The sequence below is a fragment of the Hypanus sabinus genome, chromosome 10, assembly GCF_030144855.1.
Source record: "Hypanus sabinus isolate sHypSab1 chromosome 10, sHypSab1.hap1, whole genome shotgun sequence".
NCBI lineage: Eukaryota > Metazoa > Chordata > Chondrichthyes > Myliobatiformes > Dasyatidae > Hypanus > Hypanus sabinus.
In genome coordinates, this window is record NC_082715.1 from 157,022,132 (window position 1) to 157,044,479 (window position 22,348).

Genomic DNA, 22,348 nt, shown 5'->3' on the forward strand with positions numbered 1-22,348 from the left:
GGATGTCACTGAGATCTCATTGGGAGTGTCGTACGGGATGTCACTGAGATCTCATTGGGAGTGTCGTAGGGGATATCACTGAGATATCATTGGGAGTGTCGTAGGGGATGTCACTGAGATCTCATTGGGAGTGTCGTACGGGATGTCACTGAGATCTCATTGGGAGTGTCGTAGGGGATGTCACTGAGATCTCATTGGGAGTGTCGTACGGGATGTCACTGAGATATCATTGGGAGTGTCGTAAGGGTTGTCACTGAGATCTCATTGGGAGTGTCGTACGGGATGTCACTGAGATCTCATTGGGAGTGTCGTACGGGATGTCACTGAGATCTCATTGGGAGTGTCGTACGGGATGTCACTGAGATCCCATTGGGAGTGTCGTACGGGATGTCACTGAGATCTCATTCGGAGTGTCGTACGGGATGTCACTGAGATCTCATTGGGAGTGTCGTACGGGATGTCACTGAGATCTCATTGGGAGTGTCGTACGGGATGTCACTGAGATATCATTGGGAGTGTCGTACGGGACGTCACTGAGATCTCATTGGGAGTGTCGTACGGGACGTCACTGAGATCTCATTGGGAGTATCGTACGGAATGTCACTGAGATCCCATTGGGAGTGTCGTACGGGATGTCACTGAGATCTCATTGGGAGTGTCGTAGGGGATGTCACTGAGATCTCATTGGGAGTGTCGTACGGGATGTCACTGAGATATCATTGGGAGTGTCGTACGGGTTGTCACTGAGATCTCATTGGGAGTGTCGTACGGGATGTCACTGAGATCTCATTGGGAGTGTCGTACGGGATGTCACTGAGATATCATTGGGAGTGTCTTACGGGATGTCACTGAGATCTCATTGGGAGTGTCGTACGGGATGTCACTGAGATCCCATTGGGAGTGTCGTACGTGATGTCACTGAGATCTCATTGGGAGTGTCGTAGGGGATGTCACTGAGATATCACTGGGAGTGTCGTAGGGGATGTCACTGAGATCTCACTGGGAGTGTCGTACGGGATGTCACTGAGATCTCATTGGGAGTGTCGTAGGGGATGTCACTGAGATATCATTGGGAGTGTCGTAGGGGATGTCACTGAGATCTCATTGGGAGTGTCGTACGGGATGTCACTGAGATCTCATTGGGAGTGTCGTAGGGGATGTCACTGAGATCTCATTGGGATTGTCGTACGGGATGTCACTGAGATATCATTGGGAGTGTCGTACGGGTTGTCACTGAGATATCATTGGGAGTGTCGTAGGGGATGTCACTGAGATCTCATTGGGAGTGTCGTACGGGATGTCACTGAGATCTCATTGGGAGTGTCGTAGGGGATGTCACTGAGATCTCATTGGGAGTGTCGTACGGGATGTCACTGAGATATCATTGGGAGTGTCGTACGGGTTGTCACTGAGATCTCATTGGGAGTGTCGTACGGGATGTCACTGAGATCTCATTGGGAGTGTCGTACGGGATGTCACTGAGATCTCATTGGGAGTGTCGTACGGGATGTCACTGAGATCTCATTGGGAGTGTCGTAGGGGATGTCACTGAGATCTCATTGGGAGTGTCGTAGGGGATGTCACTGAGATCTCATTGGGAGTGTCGTACGGGATGTCACTGAGATCTCATTGGGAGTGTCCTATGGGATGTCACTGAGATCTCATTGGCAGTGTCGTACGGGATGTCACTGAGATCTCATTGGGAGTGTCGTACGGGATGTCACTGAGATCTCATTGGGAGTGTCGTACGGGACGTCACTGAGATCTCATTGGGAGTATCGTACGGAATGTCACTGAGATCCCATTGGGAGTGTCGTACGGGATGTCACTGAGATCTCATTGGGAGTGTCGTAGGGGATGTCACTGAGATCTCATTGGGAGTGTCGTACGGGATGTCACTGAGATATCATTGGGAGTGTCGTACGGGTTGTCACTGAGATCTCATTGGGAGTGTCGTACGGGATGTCACTGAGATCTCATTGGGAGTGTCGTACGGGATGTCACTGAGATATCATTGGGAGTGTCTTACGGGATGTCACTGAGATCTCATTGGGAGTGTCGTACGGGATGTCACTGAGATCCCATTGGGAGTGTCGTACGGGATGTCACTGAGATCTCATTGGGAGTGTCGTAGGGGATGTCACTGAGATATCACTGGGAGTGTCGTAGGGGATGTCACTGAGATCTCACTGGGAGTGTCGTACGGGATGTCACTGAGATCTCATTGGGAGTGTCGTAGGGGATGTCACTGAGATATCATTGGGAGTGTCGTAGGGGATGTCACTGAGATCTCATTGGGAGTGTCGTACGGGATGTCACTGAGATCTCATTGGGAGTGTCGTAGGGGATGTCACTGAGATCTCATTGGGATTGTCGTACGGGATGTCACTGAGATATCATTGGGAGTGTCGTACGGGTTGTCACTGAGATATCATTGGGAGTGTCGTAGGGGATGTCACTGAGATCTCATTGGGAGTGTCGTACGGGATGTCACTGAGATCTCATTGGGAGTGTCGTAGGGGATGTCACTGAGATCTCATTGGGAGTGTCGTACGGGATGTCACTGAGATATCATTGGGAGTGTCGTACGGGTTGTCACTGAGATCTCATTGGGAGTGTCGTACGGGATGTCACTGAGATCTCATTGGGAGTGTCGTACGGGATGTCACTGAGATCTCATTGGGAGTGTCGTACGGGATGTCACTGAGATCTCATTGGGAGTGTCGTACGGGATGTCACTGAGATCTCATTGGCAGTGTCGTACGGGATGTCACTGAGATCTCATTGGGAGTGTCGTACGGGATGTCACTGAGATCTCATTGGGAGTGTCGTACGGGATGTCACTGAGATCTCATTGGGAGTGTCGTAGGGGATGTCACTGAGATCTCATTGGGAGTGTCGTACGGGATGTCACTGAGATCTCATTGGGAGTGTCGTACGGGATGTCACTGAGATCTCATTGGGAGTGTCGTACGGGATGTCACTGAGATCTCATTGGGAGTGTCGTACGGGATGTCACTGAGATATCATTGGGAGTGTCGTACGGGTTGTCACTGAGATCTCATTGGGAGTGTCGTACGGGATGTCACTGAGATCTCATTGGGAGTGTCGTACGGGATGTCACTGAGATCTCATTGGGAGTGTCGTACGGGATGTCACTGAGATCTCATTGGGAGTGTCGTAGGGGATGTCACTGAGATCTCATTGGGAGTGTCGTAGGGGATGTCACTGAGATCTCATTGGGAGTGTCGTACGGGATGTCACTGAGATCTCATTGGGAGTGTCGTACGGGATGTCACTGAGATCTCATTGGGAGTGTCGTACGGGATGTCGCTGAGATCTCATTGGGAGTGTCGTACGGGATGTCACTGAGATCTCATTGGGAGTGTCGTACGGGATGTCACTGAGATATCTTTGGGAGTGGCGTACGGGATGTCACTGAGAACATTGGGAGTGTTGCATTCATTCAGCTATAGGAAGGATGGTGTTAAGCTGGAAAGGTTAAAGAAAGATTCTGGATGCACGTGATTTTGCAGAACCACTCACCAATCCACAGCACACAGTGCCAGGTCAACATCAGCTGCACACACCACACGCCCATTGCTTTGCAAGGATTTCCAAGTTGAAATTAACCTATGGGACTATAACATTGTCACCATCACTGTAATGTGGTTGACATAGGCGGTCCTGGGGGGTAGGGAATTCTCGGACAAGACGCAGTGCAAAGTGTGGAGCTGGCATTGCACTGTTAGTCAAGGTGTGCTTTTCTTCAGCAAGTACTGAGCACTCCTGAAGTGAGTCCGTACACTGTGTAATAGTGAACAGGATGTGCTTCGTTAGAGCTAGCAAGTTAATCAGCACAGAAGCCTCGGTGCAGACTCGAGGGGCCGAATGGTCTACTTCTGCACCTATTGTCTGTTGTCTAAGCCAGCCCTTCAGTCACGTGGTACATGTTGACAAAGATGCACACCTGAGCCAATGCTCGGCCAATTTCTCTCCAAACTTCCTGGTGAAGGGCCTCAGAACAAAACAGACTCTTTGTTCCTTTACATAGATGCTGCCTGCCCTGCTGAGTTCCTCCAGCATTTGTGCATTTTACTCTGGATTTCCAGTGTCCATAGAATCTCTTGTGTTTATCAATATATCCAAATAACTTTTAAATGTTGTTGATGTACCGGCCTTTACTACTTCTCTGACAACTCATTCCATGTGCTGACCTCCCTGTGGATGAATAAATTTGCCACTCATGTTCCTATTAAATCTTTCGCTTCTCACCTTAAACCTATGCCCTCTAGTTCCTGATTTCCCCATGCTTGGGAAAAGACCGCATTCTCTTCTGTGCCCCTCGTGGTCTGATCCACTTCTGTGAGATGTTCCCCTATCTTCCAGAAGATAAAGTCAACCTCTCCCTATAACTCAGTCCTTGACAACATCCTCATAAACATTTTCTGCACTCTCTCCAGCACAATGGCATCTTTCCTATAAAGGTGTGACCAAAACTGAACACGATATTCCAAATGCAACAGCACTAACGTCTTGTAGTCCTGCGACGTAACCTCCCAACTGCTATACTCAGTGTCCTGACTGATGAGGGCCAGTGTGTCCTCACCACCCTCTCTACCTGTGCCACTTCTTTCAGGAATGATGTACTTGTTCTGCAAGATGCCTATGTTCTACAATAGTCCACCGGGCCCTGCCTATCACTGTGAAAATCTTCCCAAATGTGACACCTCACACTTATCTTCATTTGCCATTCCACGGCCCACTTAACCCGCTGATCAAGATCCCTCTGTCGCTATTGTCTGTAATCTCCCTCCCATGACTTGTACGTTCACATTCAAATCGTTGATGCAGATCCAACACCATGGGCTCCTGGGAAACCCACAGGCTTCCAGTCCAAGAAACAACTTTCCACCATCACTCCCTGCTTTCTACCATCCAGCCAATTTGCCTGGATCTCACCTTCTCAGCAACCTGTCACAAAGGAGCAGAGGAAGCTCACCAGGTTGATTCCAGAGATGAGGGGGTTAGACAATGAGGAGAGATTGAGTCGCCTGGGACTGGACTGGTTGGAAATCAGAAGAATGAGAGAAGATCTTAAAGAAACATATAAAATTATGAAAGGGATGGATAAGATAGAGGCAGGAAAGTTGTTTCCACTGGTAGGTGAGACTAGAACTAGGGGACATAGCTTCAAGATTCAGGGAGTAGGTTTAGGACGGAGATGAGGAGGAACTGCTTTCCCCTGAGAGTGGTGAATCTGTGGCATTCTCTGCCCAATGAAGCAGTGGAGGCTGCCTCAGTAAATATATTTAAGACAAGGGTGGACAGAGTTTTGCCTAGTTGGGGAATTAAGGGATCTGGGGAAAAGACAGGTAGGTGGAGATGAACCCATGGCCAGATCAGACATGATCTTATTGAATGGCCCAGCAGGCTCGACGGGCCAGATGGCCGACTCCTCCTCCCGTTTCTTGTGTTCTTATGTAACACAATACTACACAGTACAAGCTCTTCAGCCCACAATGTTTTACCAACCTTTGAACTTATTCTAAGATCAATCTAACCCTTCTCTCTCACATAGCCTCCATTTCTCAATCATCCACATACTTATCCCAGACTTTCTTATATGCCCCAAATGTATATGCCCCTGCCACCCCCACGCAGAACATTTCACGCACCCATCACTGAGTAAAACCCCTGACATCCCCGTTAGTCGCCTTAAAATTGTGCTCTTTGTAACAGCCATTTCCACCCTGGTGTCCACTCGATCTATGCCTCTGTCATCTTACGCACCCCTATCAAGTCAAAACATTACCATGCAACACACACACGCGCAATGCTGCGGGAACTCAGCAGGCTTCTGGGACTACTGCCGACTCTCTTCAAGGGATTCTGATCCCGAAAAAGCTTAAGTAGTCTCTTGGAGGGGTATCTTACGCTTGCTGGTTTCCTCCAGCACTGTGTGTGTGTTGCTCAGAATTCCCAGCATCTGCAGATTTTCTCATGTCTAAGAACCTTATTGAAGTCCATATAGACCGCATCTACCACGCTCCCGCGTCGGCCTTCTTAGTTACCTCTTCAAAAACAGAACCGGTGCAGCTGAGCGGTGAGTCGAACCCTTTGTGTATGAGAGAGCATGCCAAGGGTTTGCACTTGCTGTGTAATAATGAGCCGAGCACGGGAGCAAGTGAGCGGCAAGCGAAGGAGAGAGCGTGGGGATTGGCTGAGAAGGGAGTCTGTTTTCTGTCCTTCTCAGGAGTGGTTGATTTAAAAACTGGGCGGGACCAGCCTGCAACACATACTTTCAAGGTCGGCAGAGGAGCGGCCTTGTTGAGGGAGGCGCCTTGTGAGGAAAGTGCACGTCTTTGGCGAGGCGGTGAAGAGGTGACGGTTGACGCTTGCCTGATGTGGGAGGTCAGGGACACTGATGGTGCCTCTGGCTGCTACAATTGTGAAAAGTGTGTCCAGGGTCAGCTCCTGAGGCACTGGAGAGGCAACTGGATGACCTCAGGTTCATCTGGGAAAATGAGTTTTCTGGACAGAACCTACAGTGAGATTGTTACTCTGACGATATTGAAAGAGAGAAGGGGGGCGACGATGAGGAAGGGATGTATGCTTGGAGTACAGGAGACCCCGGGGGATGTGCCTCTTGAAAACAGGTTCACTCTCTTAGAAGCTGTCGAGACAGAAGACACCGTCAGTCTGAGAGGTGGACAGGTCTGCGAGTCAAAGCTTGGCACTGAAGCAAAGCTGAGGAGGCAGAGCCGTGGCAGTAGGGGACTCCAAGGTGAGAGGTACAGAAAGGGGTTTCTGCGGCAACAGGCGGGATTCAAGGATGGTGTGTTGCCTCCCTGGTGCCAGGATCCAGGACGTCACGGACCGATTGCAGGGTGAAGGGGAACAGCTGGAAGTGGTAGAGCATGTCAGCACAAATGACGTTGGGAAGAAGAGGAAAGAAATTCTGCAGCGTGACTACAGAGAACCCGGAAGAAGGCTGAAAAGCAGGACCTCCAGTTTGCTTCCCGTTCCTCGTGCCGGTGAGGGCAGGAACAGGGAGATATGGGATCTCAATGTGTGGCTGAGGAGCTGGTGCGGCAAGCAGGGTTTTAGATTCTTAGACCACTGGGATCTGTTTTGGGAAAGGGATGAATTGTACAAAGGAGATGGGTTGCACCTTAACAGGCAGGGGACCAGCATTCTGGCAGGCAGGTTTGCCACTGCTACACGGGTGTGTTTAAACTAATAAGTGGGGGGGAGGAGACGAACTGGAAAAATAAGGATGGAGTTAAAGGGAAAGAGAGAATAAGAAAAGTTAAGAAAGACAACAGAATTAAAGGGGCAGAAAGCTCAGGAAGGGATCGGGAAGTATGGCCAAGTGCAATAGGGATCGATGTGAGAAGCAAGGGGAGTAATGGATTAAAAGTATTATATATGAATGCATGAAGTATAAGAAATAAAGTGGATGAGCTTGAGGCTCAGTTGGAAATTGGCAAGTACGATGTTGTAGGAATAAGAGCTGGGAAATGAATATTCAAGGACAGACAGGTGGGCAGAGGGGGTGGGGTGGCTCTGCTGGTGAGGACTGAAGGACCCCTTGCGAGGGGTGACACAGAATCAGGGGATGTAGAGTCAGTATGGATAGAACTGAGAAATTCTAAGGGCAAAAAGACCCTAATTGGAGTTATCTACAGGCCTGCAAATAGTGGTCTGGATATAGGGTGCAAGTTGAATCAAGAGCTAAAATTAGCATGTCGCAAAGGTAATGGGGGATTTCAACATGCAGGTAGACTGGGAAAATCAGGTTGGTACTGGACCCCAAGAAAGGGAGTTTGTGGAGTGCCTCCGAGATGGATTTTAGAGCAGCTTGTACTGGAGCCTACCAAGGAGAAGGAAATTCTGGATCTAGTGTTGTGTAATGAACCAGATTTGATAAGGGAACTCGAGGTAAAGGAGCCATTAGGAGTTAGTGATCATAATATGATAAGTTTTAATCTACAATTTGAGAGGAAGAAGGGAAAATCGGAAGTGTCAGTATTACAGTTGAACAAAGGGGACTATGGCACCAAGAGGGAAGAGCTGGCCAAAGTTGACTGGAAGGATACCCTAGCAGGGATGACAGTGGAACAACAATGGCAGGTATTTCTGGGAATAATACAGAAGGTGCAGGAACAGTTCATTCCAAAGAAGAAGAAAGATTCTAAGGGGAGTAAGGGGCGACCATGGCTGACAAGGGAAGTCAAGGACAGCATGAAAATAAGAGAAAAAGTATAACATAGCAAAGATGAACAGGGAGCCAGAGGATTGGGAAACTTTTAAAGAACAACGGAAGGTAACTAAAAAGGCAATATGGGAGAAAAGATGAGGTACAAAGGTAAGCTAGTCAAGAATATAAAGGAGGATAGTAAAAGCTGCTTTAGGTATGTGAAGAGGAGAAAATTAGTTCAGACCAAAGTTGTGCCCTTGAAGACAGAAACGAGTGAATTTATTATGGGGAACAAGGAAATGGCAGATGAGCTGAACAGGTGCTTTGGATCTGTCTTCACTAGGGAAAACACAGACAATCTCCCAGATGTAATAGTGGCCAGAGGACCTAGGGTAACAGAGGAACTGAAGGAAATTCACATTAGGCAGAAAATGGTGTTGGGTAGACTGATGGGACTGAAGGCTGATGAATCCTCAGGGACTGATGGTCTGCATCCCAGGGTACTTAAGGAGGTGGCTCTAGAAATCGTGGACGCATTGGTAATCATTTTCCAATGTTCTTTAGATTCAGGAACAGTTCCTGCTGATTGGAGGGTGGCTAATGTTATTCTACCTTTTAAGAAAGGAGTGAGAGAGAAAACAGGGAATTATAGACCAGTTAGCCTGACATCAGTGGTGGGGAAGATGCTGGAGTCAATTATAAAAGAGGAAATTACGACACATTTGGATAGCAGCAGAAGGATCGGTCCGAGTCAGCATGGATTTATGAAGGGGAAATTATGCTTGACTAATCTGGAATTTTTTCAGGATGTAACTATGAAAATGGACAAGGGAGAGCCAGTGGATGTAGTGTACCTGAACTTTCAGAAAGCCTTTGATAAGGTCCCACATAGGAGATTAGTGGGCAAAATTAGAGCACATGGTATGGGGGCAGAGTACTGACATGGATTGAAAATTGGCTGGCTGACAAGAAACAAAGAGTAGTGATTAACGGGTCCCTTTCGGAATGGCAGGCTGTGACCAGTGGGGTACCGCAAGGTTCGGTGCTGGGACCGCAGCTGTTTACAATACACATCAATGATTTAGATGAAGGGATTAAAAGTAACATTAGCAAATTTGCTGATGACACAAAGCCGGGTGGCAGTGTGAAATGTCAGGAGGATGTTATGAGAATGCAGGGTGACTTGGACAGGTTGGGTGAGTGGGGATATGTATGGCAGATGCAATTTAATGTGGATAAATGTGAGGTTATCCACTTTGGTGGCAAGAACAGAAAAGCAGATTACTATCTAAATGGAGTCAAGTTAGGAAAAGGGGAAGTACGAGATCTGGGTGTTCTTGTACATCAGTCACTGAAAGCAAGCATGCAGGTACAGCAGGTAGTGAAGAAAGCTAATGGCATGCTGGCTTTTATAACAAGAGGAATTGAGTATAGGAGTAAAGAGGTCCTTCTGCAGCTGTACAGGGCCCTGGTGAGACCCCACCTGGAGTATTGTGTGCAGTTTTGGTCTCCAAATTTGAGGAAGGACATTCTTGCTATTGAGGGAGTGCAGCGTCGGTTCACGAGGTTAATTCCCGGAATGGCGGGACTGTTTATGTTGAAAGATTGGAGAGACTGGGCTTGTATACACTGGAATTTAGAAGGATGAGAGGGGATCTGATTGAAACATATAAGATTATTAAGGGATTGGACACACTGGGGGCAGGAAACATGTTCCCGCTGATGGGTGAGTCCAGAACCAGAGGCCACAGTTTAAGAATAAGGGGTAGGCCATTTAGAACAGAAATGCGGAAAAAATTTTCACCCAGAGAGTTGTGGATATGTGGAATGCTCTGCCTCAGAAGGCAGTGGAGGCCAATTCTCTGGATACTTTCAAGAAAGAGTTAGATAGAGCTCTTATAGATAGCGGGGTCAAGGGATATGGGGAGAGGGCAGGAACGGGGCACTGATTGTGTATGATCAGCCATGATCACAGTGAATGGCGGTGCTGGCTAGAAGGGCCGAAGGGCCTACTCCTGCACCTCCTGTCTGTTGACTAGTTGTGGGAATTGGTTAACGTTGCCCGGAGGTTTAGGTGGGAGTTGGGATGTGTGCCGATGGAGGGAGGGGAGCGCGCAGCTCTGGACCCTGTGTACGTTGTGAACGGCTCCGGAACCCTGTGGTGTGTGTCTGTGCACGGAGGCTCTGCCCTCGGCGCCCGGTATCTTCCACTGAGCGAAGCACGGGATTTTGCTGGGTGCAGTTGCGACTCCGCGGCCAGGATCTCAGGGTGCGTGGTCGACCCGGTTACCGTATCCCGGGGCCCGGTCCGCCCTGCTCTTACCTGCCGACCTGCGAGCACAGTCGGGAATCGGCGGCCACGGCAGCCTGCGAGTAGGGGGCTTGCGGCGGGCAGCACCGTCTCCCAACCAGGTACGCCAGCACGCCGATGGTCACCAGCAGCCCCAGCGCCAGCAGCGCCAGCAGCAGCCAGCAGCAGCCTTTCCACGGCTTCATGTCTGTCCGCAACCCGACGGGCCGAGCCACACGCTCTCCCCGCTCCGCAGCCTGTCCGCTTCTGCACCCTCGGCTCCCGTCTCCTGCTCCTTCCTCCCCTCCTGCAGTCCGCTAATAACCTTCGTCCGTTTGTGGGCGGGGTGTTCCCCCTCCCATTTCCTGGATCCATCTCGGCAAGTCGAAAGTTGCACAAGAATTAGTGCTTTTCTGTAGATTACAATGCGCCGTTCCGGGGCAGATGGGGACCCTCCAGCCAGACTCCCTCCTCCTCCCCCTGCACCCTCATCCACTCAGCACTAACGCTCCCAGCTGGAGAAAGAAACACAAAATGCTGGAGGAACTCAGCAGGTCAGGCAGCATCTACCGAAAGGAATAAACAGTCGATGTTTCCTGGTGAAGGGGTCTCGCTGGAAACGTGACTATTCCTCTCCAAAGACGCTGAGGTCCTCCAGATCCAGCAGTGTGTTTAAGGTATGCATGTTCCTCTCTGTGGGACATTCCACAAGATCCCTGTCCTTCGGGTCAATAGATTTCTCTGGAGCTCCAGTAAGGCACACAAACATCTGGAGAAACTCCTCACCTATGGAGTGGAATAAACAGTTGACGTTTTGGGCCAAGACTCTTCTCCAGGACCCACGGAGAGCAGAACCACCTCAGTTCGGAATCTCTTGCACTGAGCCCCATTTCCAGCTGCCCACACCAGTGGCAACGACCTCCTTGTAAGGGAACCCTGTTGGAGCTCTGTAAATTTCAATAGATCCCCTCTGGTGTGTCAAAACCCTGGTAAAATGAGACTCCCAAGGCCAAAGAACAGTCCCTGCATCGGAACTGCGGGGAACCTAGACAAACCGGATCCCATATTCCCAATGGATCAATCTAATCTAGGACAGAACCAACATCAGAATGTTGGGGGAGGTTTAAGCTGGTCCGACGGGAGAACCTCGATGTTCCGCCACCTGGAAGAGAAAGTCCTCACCGAGTCTAAAGGGTGACTAACGCGTATGAGGGGGTACAAAGCTGAAATGGGTTTCTTTTAACGCAAAGAATCCAACTCGAGAGGTGACTCAAAGCTTTAACGCTTGGGACTGCGATATTGCTGACATTGGCAGCTGAGAACCCTGGAGTGGAGTCACTGAGGAGGAGGTGGCACTCCACGGTTTGGTAGGGGATGCATTATATCAGTACTGAGGGGGGATATCCCACAAGGGTCCTCAAATGACTCCATATACACACAGCAGCTGTTGTGATTATGCTGGGTGTGTGTCACAGACTCGCCAACAATCCACAGGAGACAGGGACCCAGAGCACCAAGGGACCTACTTACAAGTAGGGCTGTAGTACGAGGGGCTTCCCTGACTTGGGTTGCCTGAACTTTAAAGGCTCAGAACTTTGGAAGTGTGTCCGGGGGAGTTTCGGTACGTAGATAGATCACCAGGAAAAGAGCATCGCTGGGCCTGGGGAATACATTCCATCACCCCACAGCGCATCAGTGCGGGAGAAGTTTGTAGATAGTGACCATGATTTCATACTATTCAAAGTGGTTATGGAAAAAGAGAAGAACTCAATCAGGAGAAGTCCAATTCCTTTAAAATAAGAAAATATCCAGCACAGGTAAGCGTAAATGACTTAAGATCTACCTTGGCAAAGTGGGAACATTTAAAGCCTTAGTGGGAGGTAGATCCCAGACTGCTCCAGGGGGTGAGGGAAGAGACTGCTGGGGCTCTGGCTGAGATCTTTCAATCTTCCCTGGATGATTGGAGTGCACGAGTGTGGTTTCTCCCTTTCAATAGGAGCTCATGGAAAGGCCTGGCTGAGCTGTCCTTGGCTTAATCTCTTTGCTGCCAGTATCACGTTCCAGGCTGCTGACCCTCGCCAAGTCCAGTCCTGAACGATGACTGATCCACTGGGACCTCAGGCTTGTAACGTTCTGCTCGGCCTGTCTCTGCCAGCTCTCCATCGGGAGCCGGCTGGTCCATCGTGCCTACCAGACCCATCAACATGATACCTCCCTCAGTGTCATCTCCCTGCACTGTCTAACAATAAAATGATTTCCTTCTTGAATACACGCAGCAGCACAGCCTACCTACCACCTCATCTGTCCATCAATCACCTGCCAACTCGTACTCCTTCCCCTCCCCACCTTATTCTCGGTTCCTTTCCAGACCCGATGAAGGGTCTTGGCCCAAAATATAAACTGGGTATTCCTCTCCAGAGATGCTGCCTGAATTGTTGAGTTCCTCCGGAATTTTGTATCTGTAAGTTGGCCTTCACAGCCTCTTAGGCAGAGAATTCCAACTTTGGCTGACAAAATTTCTTTCTGTTTCGGTTCTAAATGGCTGATGCTTTATTCCGCAAGACCATAAGACTTAGGAGCAGAATTAGGCCATTCAGCCCATCGAGTCTGCTCTGCCATTTCATCATGGCTAGCCTTCAATCCCACTCAACCCCATACGCCTGCCCTCTCACCACATCCCTTGTTTCCCTGACCAATCAGGAATCTATTAACTTCCGCTTTGAATGCACCCACGGACTTGGCCTCCACCTCAGTCTGTGGCCAAGCATTCCACAGGTTCACCACACTCTGCCACAAAATGTTCCTCACCTCTGTTCTAAAAGGTCACCCCTCCATTCTGAGGGTGGGCCTCTAGTTTGGATATACAGTACCCACTCAAAGGAATTATCCTCCCCACATCCACCCTATCTGGTCCTTTCAACATTCGGTGGGTTTCAATGAGATCCCCTCTGCATTCTTCTAAATTCCAGTGAGTACAGGCCCAAAGCCGCCATTCACTCCTCATATGTTAACCCCTTCATTCCTGGAATCATCACTGTGAACCTCCTCTGGACTCTCTCCAATGACAACACATCCTTTCTGAGATATGGAGCCCAGAACTGTTGACAATATTCCAAGTGTGGCCTGATTAGTGACTGAGAAAGCCTCAGCAATATTTTCTTGTTTTTATATTTAATTTCCCTTGAAGTAAATGCCAACATTGTATTTGTCTTCTTTACCACAGACTCAAACTGCAAATTAACCTTCTGGGAGTCTTGCACAAGGACTCCCAAGTCCCTCTGCACCTATGATGTTTGAATCTTCTCCCCATTTAGATAATAGTCCGCTCTATTGTTCCTTTTACCAAAGTGCATTATCGTACATTTCCCAACACTGTATTCCATCTGCCACGTTTTACCCATTCTTCCAATATGGCTAAGTCCTGCTGTGATTGCATTGCCTACCCCTCCACCTAGCTTTGTATCATTCGCAAATGATGACGTCGATCAGGCCTGAGAGGCCAGTGTCGGGCATTTTTACAAGGCGCCGAACGAAAGACTGTGTGGCACGCCACTCCTCACACAGAACATCATTCACAAACTTTGCCACAAAGCCATCAATTCCATTATCTAAATCATTGACAGACAACGTGATAGGTAGAGGTTCCAACACTGACCCCTGAGGAACACCACTAGTCACTGGCAACCAACCAGAAAAGGCCCTCACTCACTGCCTCCTGCCTGTCAGCCATTCCTCTATCCATGCCAGTGTCTTTCCCGTAATACCATAGGATTTTATATTGTTAAGCAGCCACGTGCGTGGCACCTTATCCAATGCCATGCTGACTTTGACTTATTTTATCATTAGTCTCCAAGTACCCTGAACCCTCATCCTTAATAATAGACTCCAGCACTTTCCCAAGGACCGAGGTTAGGCTAACCGGCCTATAATTTCCTCCCTCCTGTCTTCCTCTTTTCTGAAAAAGTGAAGTGACATTTGCAATCTTCCAGTCCTCCGGGACCATGCCAGAATCAATTGATTCTTGAAAGATCATGACCAACGCATCCGTTATCTCTTCAGCAACCTCTCTCAGGACTCTGGGATGTCGTCCATCTGGCCCAGGTGACTTATCCACCTTAAGACCTTTCAGTTTGTCTGCCACTTTTTCCTTTGTAATAGCAATGGCACTCACTGTTTATGTAATTGGGAAAAAAAGTTCTGGTATTCTGCTTTATATTATCGGCCCTCATATTTCATCTTTTCCCTTCTTATAGCTTTTTTAGTTGCCTTAAGTTGGATTTTAAAAGCTTCCCAATCACCCAACTTCCCACCCACTTTTGCTAACTTATAACCATATAACAATTACAGCATGGAAACAGGCCATCTCGGCCCTTCTAGTCCGTGCCGAACTCTTACTCTCACCTAGTCCCACTGACCCGCACTCAGCCCATAACCCTCCATTCCTTTCCTGTCCATTTACCTATCCAATTTTACTTTAAATGACAATATCGAACCTGCCTCTACCACTTCTACTGGAAGCTCGCTCCACACAGATACCACTCTGAGTAAAGAAATCCCCCCTCATGTTACCCCTAAACTTTTTCCCCTTAACTCTCAACTCATGTCCTCTTGTTTGAATCTCCCATACTCTCAATGGAAAAAGCCTATCCACATCAACTCTATCTATCCCTCTCAAAATTTTAAACACCTATCAAGTCCCCCCTCAACCTTCTATGCTCCAAAGAATAAAGACCCAACTTGTTCAATCTTTCTCTGTAACTCAGGTGCTGAAACCCAGGTAACATCCTAGTAAATCGTCTCTGTACTCTCTCTATTTTGTTGACATCTTTCCTATAATTCGGTGACCAGAACTGTACACAATACTCCAAATTCGGCCTTACCAATGCCTTGTACAATTTTAACATTACATCCCTACTCCTATACTCAATGCTCTGATTTATAAAGGCCAGCATACCAAAAACTTTCTTCACCACCCTATCCACATGAGATTCCACCTTCAGGGAACTATGCACCATTATTCCTAGATCACTCTGTTCTACTGCATTCTTCAATGCCCTGCCATTTACATACTTACATTCCCTTTCTTTGGCTTTTATGAAATCCTTAACTTCCTTGTCAGCCACAGCTGCCTAGCCCTGCTATTTGAGAACTTCTTCCGTGGGACATACCTATCTTTAACTTTGTGAACTATTCCCAGAAACTTCAGCCACCTCTGCTCTGCAGTCATCACTGCCAGTATCCTCCTCCAGTCCTCCTGGGCAAGCTCTTCTCTCATGCCTCTGGAATTCCCCTTATTCCATTGTGACACTGATACACCTGACTTATGCTTCTTCCTCTCAAGTTGTAGTGTAAATTCAATCAGTAGTTAGCAACCCCGGTTCCAGACACTTCAGCATGGGAAAGCGTTGTCCCTGCAGCTAAGCTGTCAGTACCTACCAGAATTTTTGTTAAAATCAGATAACTTTTTCATCAATTTGAATGTAAGAGGACAGAGCCAATCTGCCCAATCTCTCTTCACACAACAAACTACTTGTCGTGGAAAGTGAAGGTTCATTGACTCCTTCAGGGGTAGGGAGGTGAGTCCTGCACATAACGTTCCCAGCGTGGTCACATCAGGTCCCTGTACGGTTGGGCAAAATGCCATTACTTGTTGCTCTCCGACCCCCCTGTGCCTCAGGTTCGTCATGTCCCACAGGAGTCAGAAAGAAGCTGTGTTTAGATCCTAAGATCCCCTAGCCAGCTCCCAGTGGTCCTCTTTACAAGCTACCATCAGCTCGAGCAGCAGCTTTCTGGTGTTCATGGCGCCCTTTCCATAGGGAAGTTATTTTGGTGTTCAGAGACTCGCCGTGGCTGACAGCCAGTTGGCCAGCAGCCTGCAATCTTTGGCAGCAAGCACATTCGCAACTCTCCACCAAGACTGTTTACCCTGACAAGGGTGACAAGTCTATTGCAGAGGCGCAGTTCTTACAAACAATAAAGCACTATTCTTACAGGCCGGGAAAATGTTCCAATGAGTTGCAGGTGACCAGGTCTAATATTTATATAGTTTTTTCATTATTTATCATTTTGTAAGGCCTAAGTCATGTCTCCCGATCAAATACACTCCTAATGGATCAGCTGGTAAGGCTGATCTGTAAATGGTGTTGTTTTCCTCTTACTGGGGAAGAAGGATGAACTAAAAATGCCATTCAAGAATTTGAATTATTTCATTTAACCTTCTTATTCTGTCCTCTCAGCTTTCGGTGCTGATGAACGTCTCAGTCTGAAACATCGACAGTTTATCCCCCTCCACAGAGGCTGCCTGATCGGCTGAGTTCCTTCAGCACAACCTGTGCGTGATCTTCCTGAAACTGGTACTTCAATACAGTCACCCCATCAGCATCCAGTTCTCCCGGACAGCTGGAGTGACTCTTTGAGGCTGTCTCCTTCATCTGGAGCTTCCCAGCTCTGCCCCGGCCAGGATCTGTGAACTGAAACAAGAGTGCGTTCATGAGCTGGGGCAAAGTTCGAGAGGCAGCCAGGTCACAGCCGAAGAGGGAGGAGGCAGAGTGAATGGTAGTGAGGTTAGTGAGGGTTATGACAGAGTCTGTGCCTCTTGGCAATGCCTAAAGGAGACAGGTTAAATTTGAAATACTGGCAGAGGTGAAAAGTGTAGAATGTGAGACTCAAACTGGAATAGTGGGTTCTCTGAAATCACATGATTCAATACTGAGCGCCAAGCTACCAAAGCCGGAGGATGAGGTGTCCATGTAACGATCTATGTGAATACAGCAGGTATTGATTCAAATGAGAACTGGCCTTCAAACTGATGCTTTGTGATTAGTGAAAGCAGTTCTGACCGTCCCTTTGAAGGGAAAACAGCAGAGGAATATTCACGACCAACACACGCAGGATGCAGGAGGAACTCGGCAGGTAAGGCAAGATCTGTGGAGGGGAATAAACAGTCAATGGTTGAGCCGAGACCCTTCATCAAGACTGGAAAGGAAGGGGCAGAAGCTATGATAAGGTGGTGGAGGAGAAGAGATGTCCACATTAATCAGTGATCATTGAACACTTAAGAATGAGGACAGGAGAGGACATTTGACAACAGACAATAGATGCAGAAGTAGACCATTCGGCCCTTCGAGCCTGCACCGCCATTTTGAGATCATGGCTGATCATCTACTATCAATACCCGGTTCCTGCCTTGTCCCCATATCCCTTGATTCCCCTATCCATCAGATACCTATCTAGCTCCTTCTTGAAAGCATCCAGAGAATTTGCCTCCACTGCCTTCCAAGGCAGTGCATTCCAGACCCCCACAGCTCTCTGGGAGAAGAAGTTTTTCCTTAACTCTGTCCTAACTCTGTCCCCTTATTCTCAAACCATGCCCTCTGGTACTGGACTCTCCCAGCATCTAGAACATATTTCCTGCCTCTATCTTGTCCAAACCCTTAATAATCTTATATGTTTCAATCAGATCCCCTCTCAATCTCCTTAATTCCAGTGTGTACAAGCCCAGTCTCTCTAACCTCTCTGCGTAAGACAGTCCAGACATCCCAGGAATTAACCTCGTGAATCTATGCTGCACTTCCTCCACAGCCAGGATGTCCTTCCTTAATCCTGGAGACCAAAACTATACACCATACTCCAGGTGTGGTCTCACCAGGGCTCTGTACAAATGCAAGAGGATTTCCTTGCTCTTGTACTCAATTCCCTTTGTAATAAAGGCCGACATTCCATTAGCCTTCTTCACTGCCTGCTGCACTTGCTCATTCACCTTCAGTGACTGATGAACAAGGACTCCTAGATCTCTTTGTGTTTCTCCCTTACCTAACTCTACACCGTTCAGATAATAATCTGCCTTCCTGTTCTTACTCCCAAAGTGGATAACCTCACACTTATTCACATTAAACGTGAAGTTGTAGTGAAGTGTTTATTGGTTAACTTTGTGGTTCAAAGGTTTAAAACATCGTGTCAGGAGAGTGAGATTCTCTTATCCCTCCACAAGGTCGGCTGAGTGAATAGGGACTTCCCGCTTCCCAGTTAGGCGGCTCAGGTTTGGCCAGTCACGGTACTTACATGCAGACGTACCAGTCAGGAGCCGCACAAGGTACATGCAGACGTACCAGTCAGTCACGGTATTTACATGCAGACGTACCAGTCAGTCACGGTACTTACATGCAGACGTACCAGTCAGTCACGGTACTTACATGCAGACGTACCAGTCAGTCACGGTACTTACATGCAGACGTACCAGTCAGGAGCCGCACAAGGTACATGCAGACGTACCAGTCAGTCACGGTACTTACATGCAGATGTACCAGTCAGTCACGGTATTTACATGCAGACGTACCAGTCAGTCACGGTACTTACATGCAGACGTACCAGTCAGTCACGGTACTTACATGCAGACGTACCAGTCAGTCACGGTATTTACATGCAGACGTACCAGTCAGTCACGGTATTTACATGCAGACGTACCAGTCAGGAGCCGCACAAGGTACATGCAGACGTACCAGTCAGTCACGGTACTTACATGCAGACGTACCAGTCAGGAGCCGCACAAGGTACATGCAGACGTACCAGTCAGTCACGGTACTTACATGCAGACGTACCAGTCAGTCACGGTATTTACATGCAGACGTACCAGTCAGGAGCCGCACAAGGTACATGCAGACGTACCAGTCAGTCACGGTACTTACATGCAGACGTACCAGTCAGTCACGGTATTTACATGCAGACGTACCAGTCAGTCACGGTATTTACATGCAGACGTACCAGTCAGGAGCCGCACAAGGTACATGCAGACGTACCAGTCAGTCACGGTACTTACATGCAGACGTACCAGTCAGGAGCCGCATAAGGTACATGCAGACGTACCAGTCAGTCACGGTACTTACATGCAGACGTACCAGTCAGTCACGGTATTTACATGCAGACGTACCAGTCAGTCACGGTATTTACATGCAGACGTACCAGTAAGTCACGGTATTTACATGCAGACGTACCAGTAAGTCATGGTATTTACATGCAGACGTACCAGTCAGGAACCGCACAAGGTACATGCAGACGTACCAGTCAGTCACGGTACTTACATGCAGACGTACCAGTCAGTCACGGTACTTACATGCAGACGTACCAGTCAGTCACGGTACTTACATGCAGACGTACCAGTCAGGAGCTGCACAAGGTACATGCAGACGTACCAGTCAGGAGCTGCACAAGGTACATGCAGACGTACCAGTCAGTCACGGTACTTACATGCAGACGTACCAGTCAGGAGCCGCACAAGGTACATGCAGACGTACCAGTCAGTCACGGTACTTACATGCAGACGTACCAGTCAGTCACGGTATTTACATGCAGACGTACCAGTCAGTCACGGTATTTACATGCAGACGTACCAGTCAGTCATGGTATTTACATGCAGACGTACCAGTCAGGAACCGCACAAGGTACATGCAGACGTACCAGTCAGTCACGGTACTTACATGCAGACGTACCAGTCAGTCACGGTACTCACATGCAGACGTACCAGTCAGTCACGGTACTTACATGCAGACGTACCAGTCAGTCACGGTACTTACATGCAGACGTACCAGTCAGTCACGGTATTTACATGCAGACGTACCAGTCAGTCACGGTATTTACATGCAGACGTACCAGTCAGGAGCCGCACAAGGTACATGCAGACGTACCAGTCAGTCACGGTACTTACATGCAGACGTACCAGTCAGGAGCCGCACAAGGTACATGCAGACGTACCAGTCAGTCACGGTACTTACATGCAGACGTACCAGTCAGTCACGGTATTTACATGCAGACGTACCAGTCAGTCACGGTATTTACATGCAGACGTACCAGTAAGTCATGGTATTTACATGCAGACGTACCAGTCAGGAACCGCACAAGGTACATGCAGACGTACCAGTCAGTCACGGTACTTACATGCAGACGTACCAGTCAGTCACGGTACTTACATGCAGACGTACCAGTCAGTCACGGTACTTACATGCAGACGTACCAGTCAGGAGCTGCACAAGGTACATGCAGACGTACCAGTCAGTCACGGTACTTACATGCAGACGTACCAGTCAGTCACGGTATTTACATGCAGACGTACCAGTCAGTCACGGTATTTACATGCAGACGTACCAGTCAGTCATGGTATTTACATGCAGACGTACCAGTCAGGAACCGCACAAGGTACATGCAGACGTACCAGTCAGTCACGGTACTTACACGCAGACGTACCAGTCAGTCACGGTACTCACATGCAGACGTACCAGTCAGTCACGGTACTTACATGCAGACGTACCAGTCAGGAACCGCACAAGGTACATGCAGACGTACCAGTCAGTCACGGTACTTACATGCAGACGTACCAGTCAGTCACGGTATTTACATGCAGACGTACCAGTCAGTCACGGTATTTACATGCAGACGTACCAGTCAGGAGCCGCACAAGGTACATGCAGACGTACCAGTCAGTCACGGTACTTACATGCAGACGTACCAGTCAGGAGCCGCACAAGGTACATGCAGACGTACCAATCAGTCACGGTACTTACATGCAGACGTACCAGTCAGTCACGGTATTTACATGCAGACGTACCAGTCAGTCACGGTATTTACATGCAGACGTACCAGTAAGTCATGGTATTTACATGCAGACGTACCAGTCAGGAACCGCACAAGGTACATGCAGACGTACCAGTCAGTCACGGTACTTACATGCAGACGTACCAGTCAGTCACGGTACTTACATGCAGACGTACCAGTCAGTCACGGTACTTACATGCAGACGTACCAGTCAGGAGCTGCACAAGGTACATGCAGACGTACCAGTCAGTCACAGTACTTACATGCAGACGTACCAGTCAGGAGCCGCACAAGGTACATGCAGACGTACCAGTCAGTCACGGTACTTACATGCAGACGTACCAGTCAGTCACGGTACTTACATGCAGACGTACCAGTCAGTCACGGTACTTACATGCAGACGTACCAGTCAGTCACTGTATTTACATGCAGACGTACCAGTCAGTCATGGTATTTACATGCAGACGTACCAGTCAGGAACCGCACAAGGTACATGCAGACGTACCAGTCAGTCACGGTACTTACATGCAGACGTACCAGTCAGTCACGGTACTCACATGCAGACGTACCAGTCAGTCACGGTACTTACATGCAGACGTACCAGTCAGTCACGGTACTTACATGCAGACGTACCAGTCAGTCACGGTATTTACATGCAGACGTACCAGTCAGGAGCCGCACAAGGTACATGCAGACGTACCAGTCAGTCACGGTACTTACATGCAGACGTACCAGTCAGGAGCCGCACAAGGTACATGCAGACGTACCAGTCAGTCACGGTATTTACATGCAGACGTACCAGTCAGGAGCCGCACAAGGTACATGCAGACGTACCAGTCAGTCACGGTATTTACATGCAGACGTACCAGTCAGGAGCCGCACAAGGTACATGCAGACGTACCAGTCAGTCACGGTACTTACATGCAGACGTACCAGTCAGGAGCCGCACAAGGTACATGCAGACGTACCAGTCAGTCACGGTACTTACATGCAGACGTACCAGTCAGTCACGGTATTTACATGCAGACGTACCAGTCAGTCACGGTATTTACATGCAGACGTACCAGTAAGTCATGGTATTTACATGCAGACGTACCAGTCAGGAACCGCACAAGGTACATGCAGACGTACCAGTCAGTCACGGTACTTACATGCAGACGTACCAGTCAGTCACGGTACTTACATGCAGACGTACCAGTCAGTCACGGTACTTACATGCAGACGTACCAGTCAGTCACGGTATTTACATGCAGACGTACCAGTCAGTCACG

General features: G+C 48.6%; 1 protein-coding gene across 1 annotated transcript in view; it reads right to left on the bottom strand.

Annotated features, from left to right (window-relative positions):
* The window catches only part of LOC132401264 (glutathione hydrolase 5 proenzyme-like), a 195,785-nt gene extending 184,964 nt beyond the window's left edge, over positions 1–10,821 (bottom strand). Inside the window, exon 1 of the mRNA XM_059983296.1 lies at positions 10,527–10,821. Within this exon, the coding sequence (XP_059839279.1) occupies positions 10,527–10,699 (173 nt within the window). The 5' untranslated portion in view covers positions 10,700–10,821. The remainder of the gene's footprint in view (positions 1–10,526) is intronic.
* Between the last annotated feature and the right edge of the window lie 11,527 nt (positions 10,822–22,348).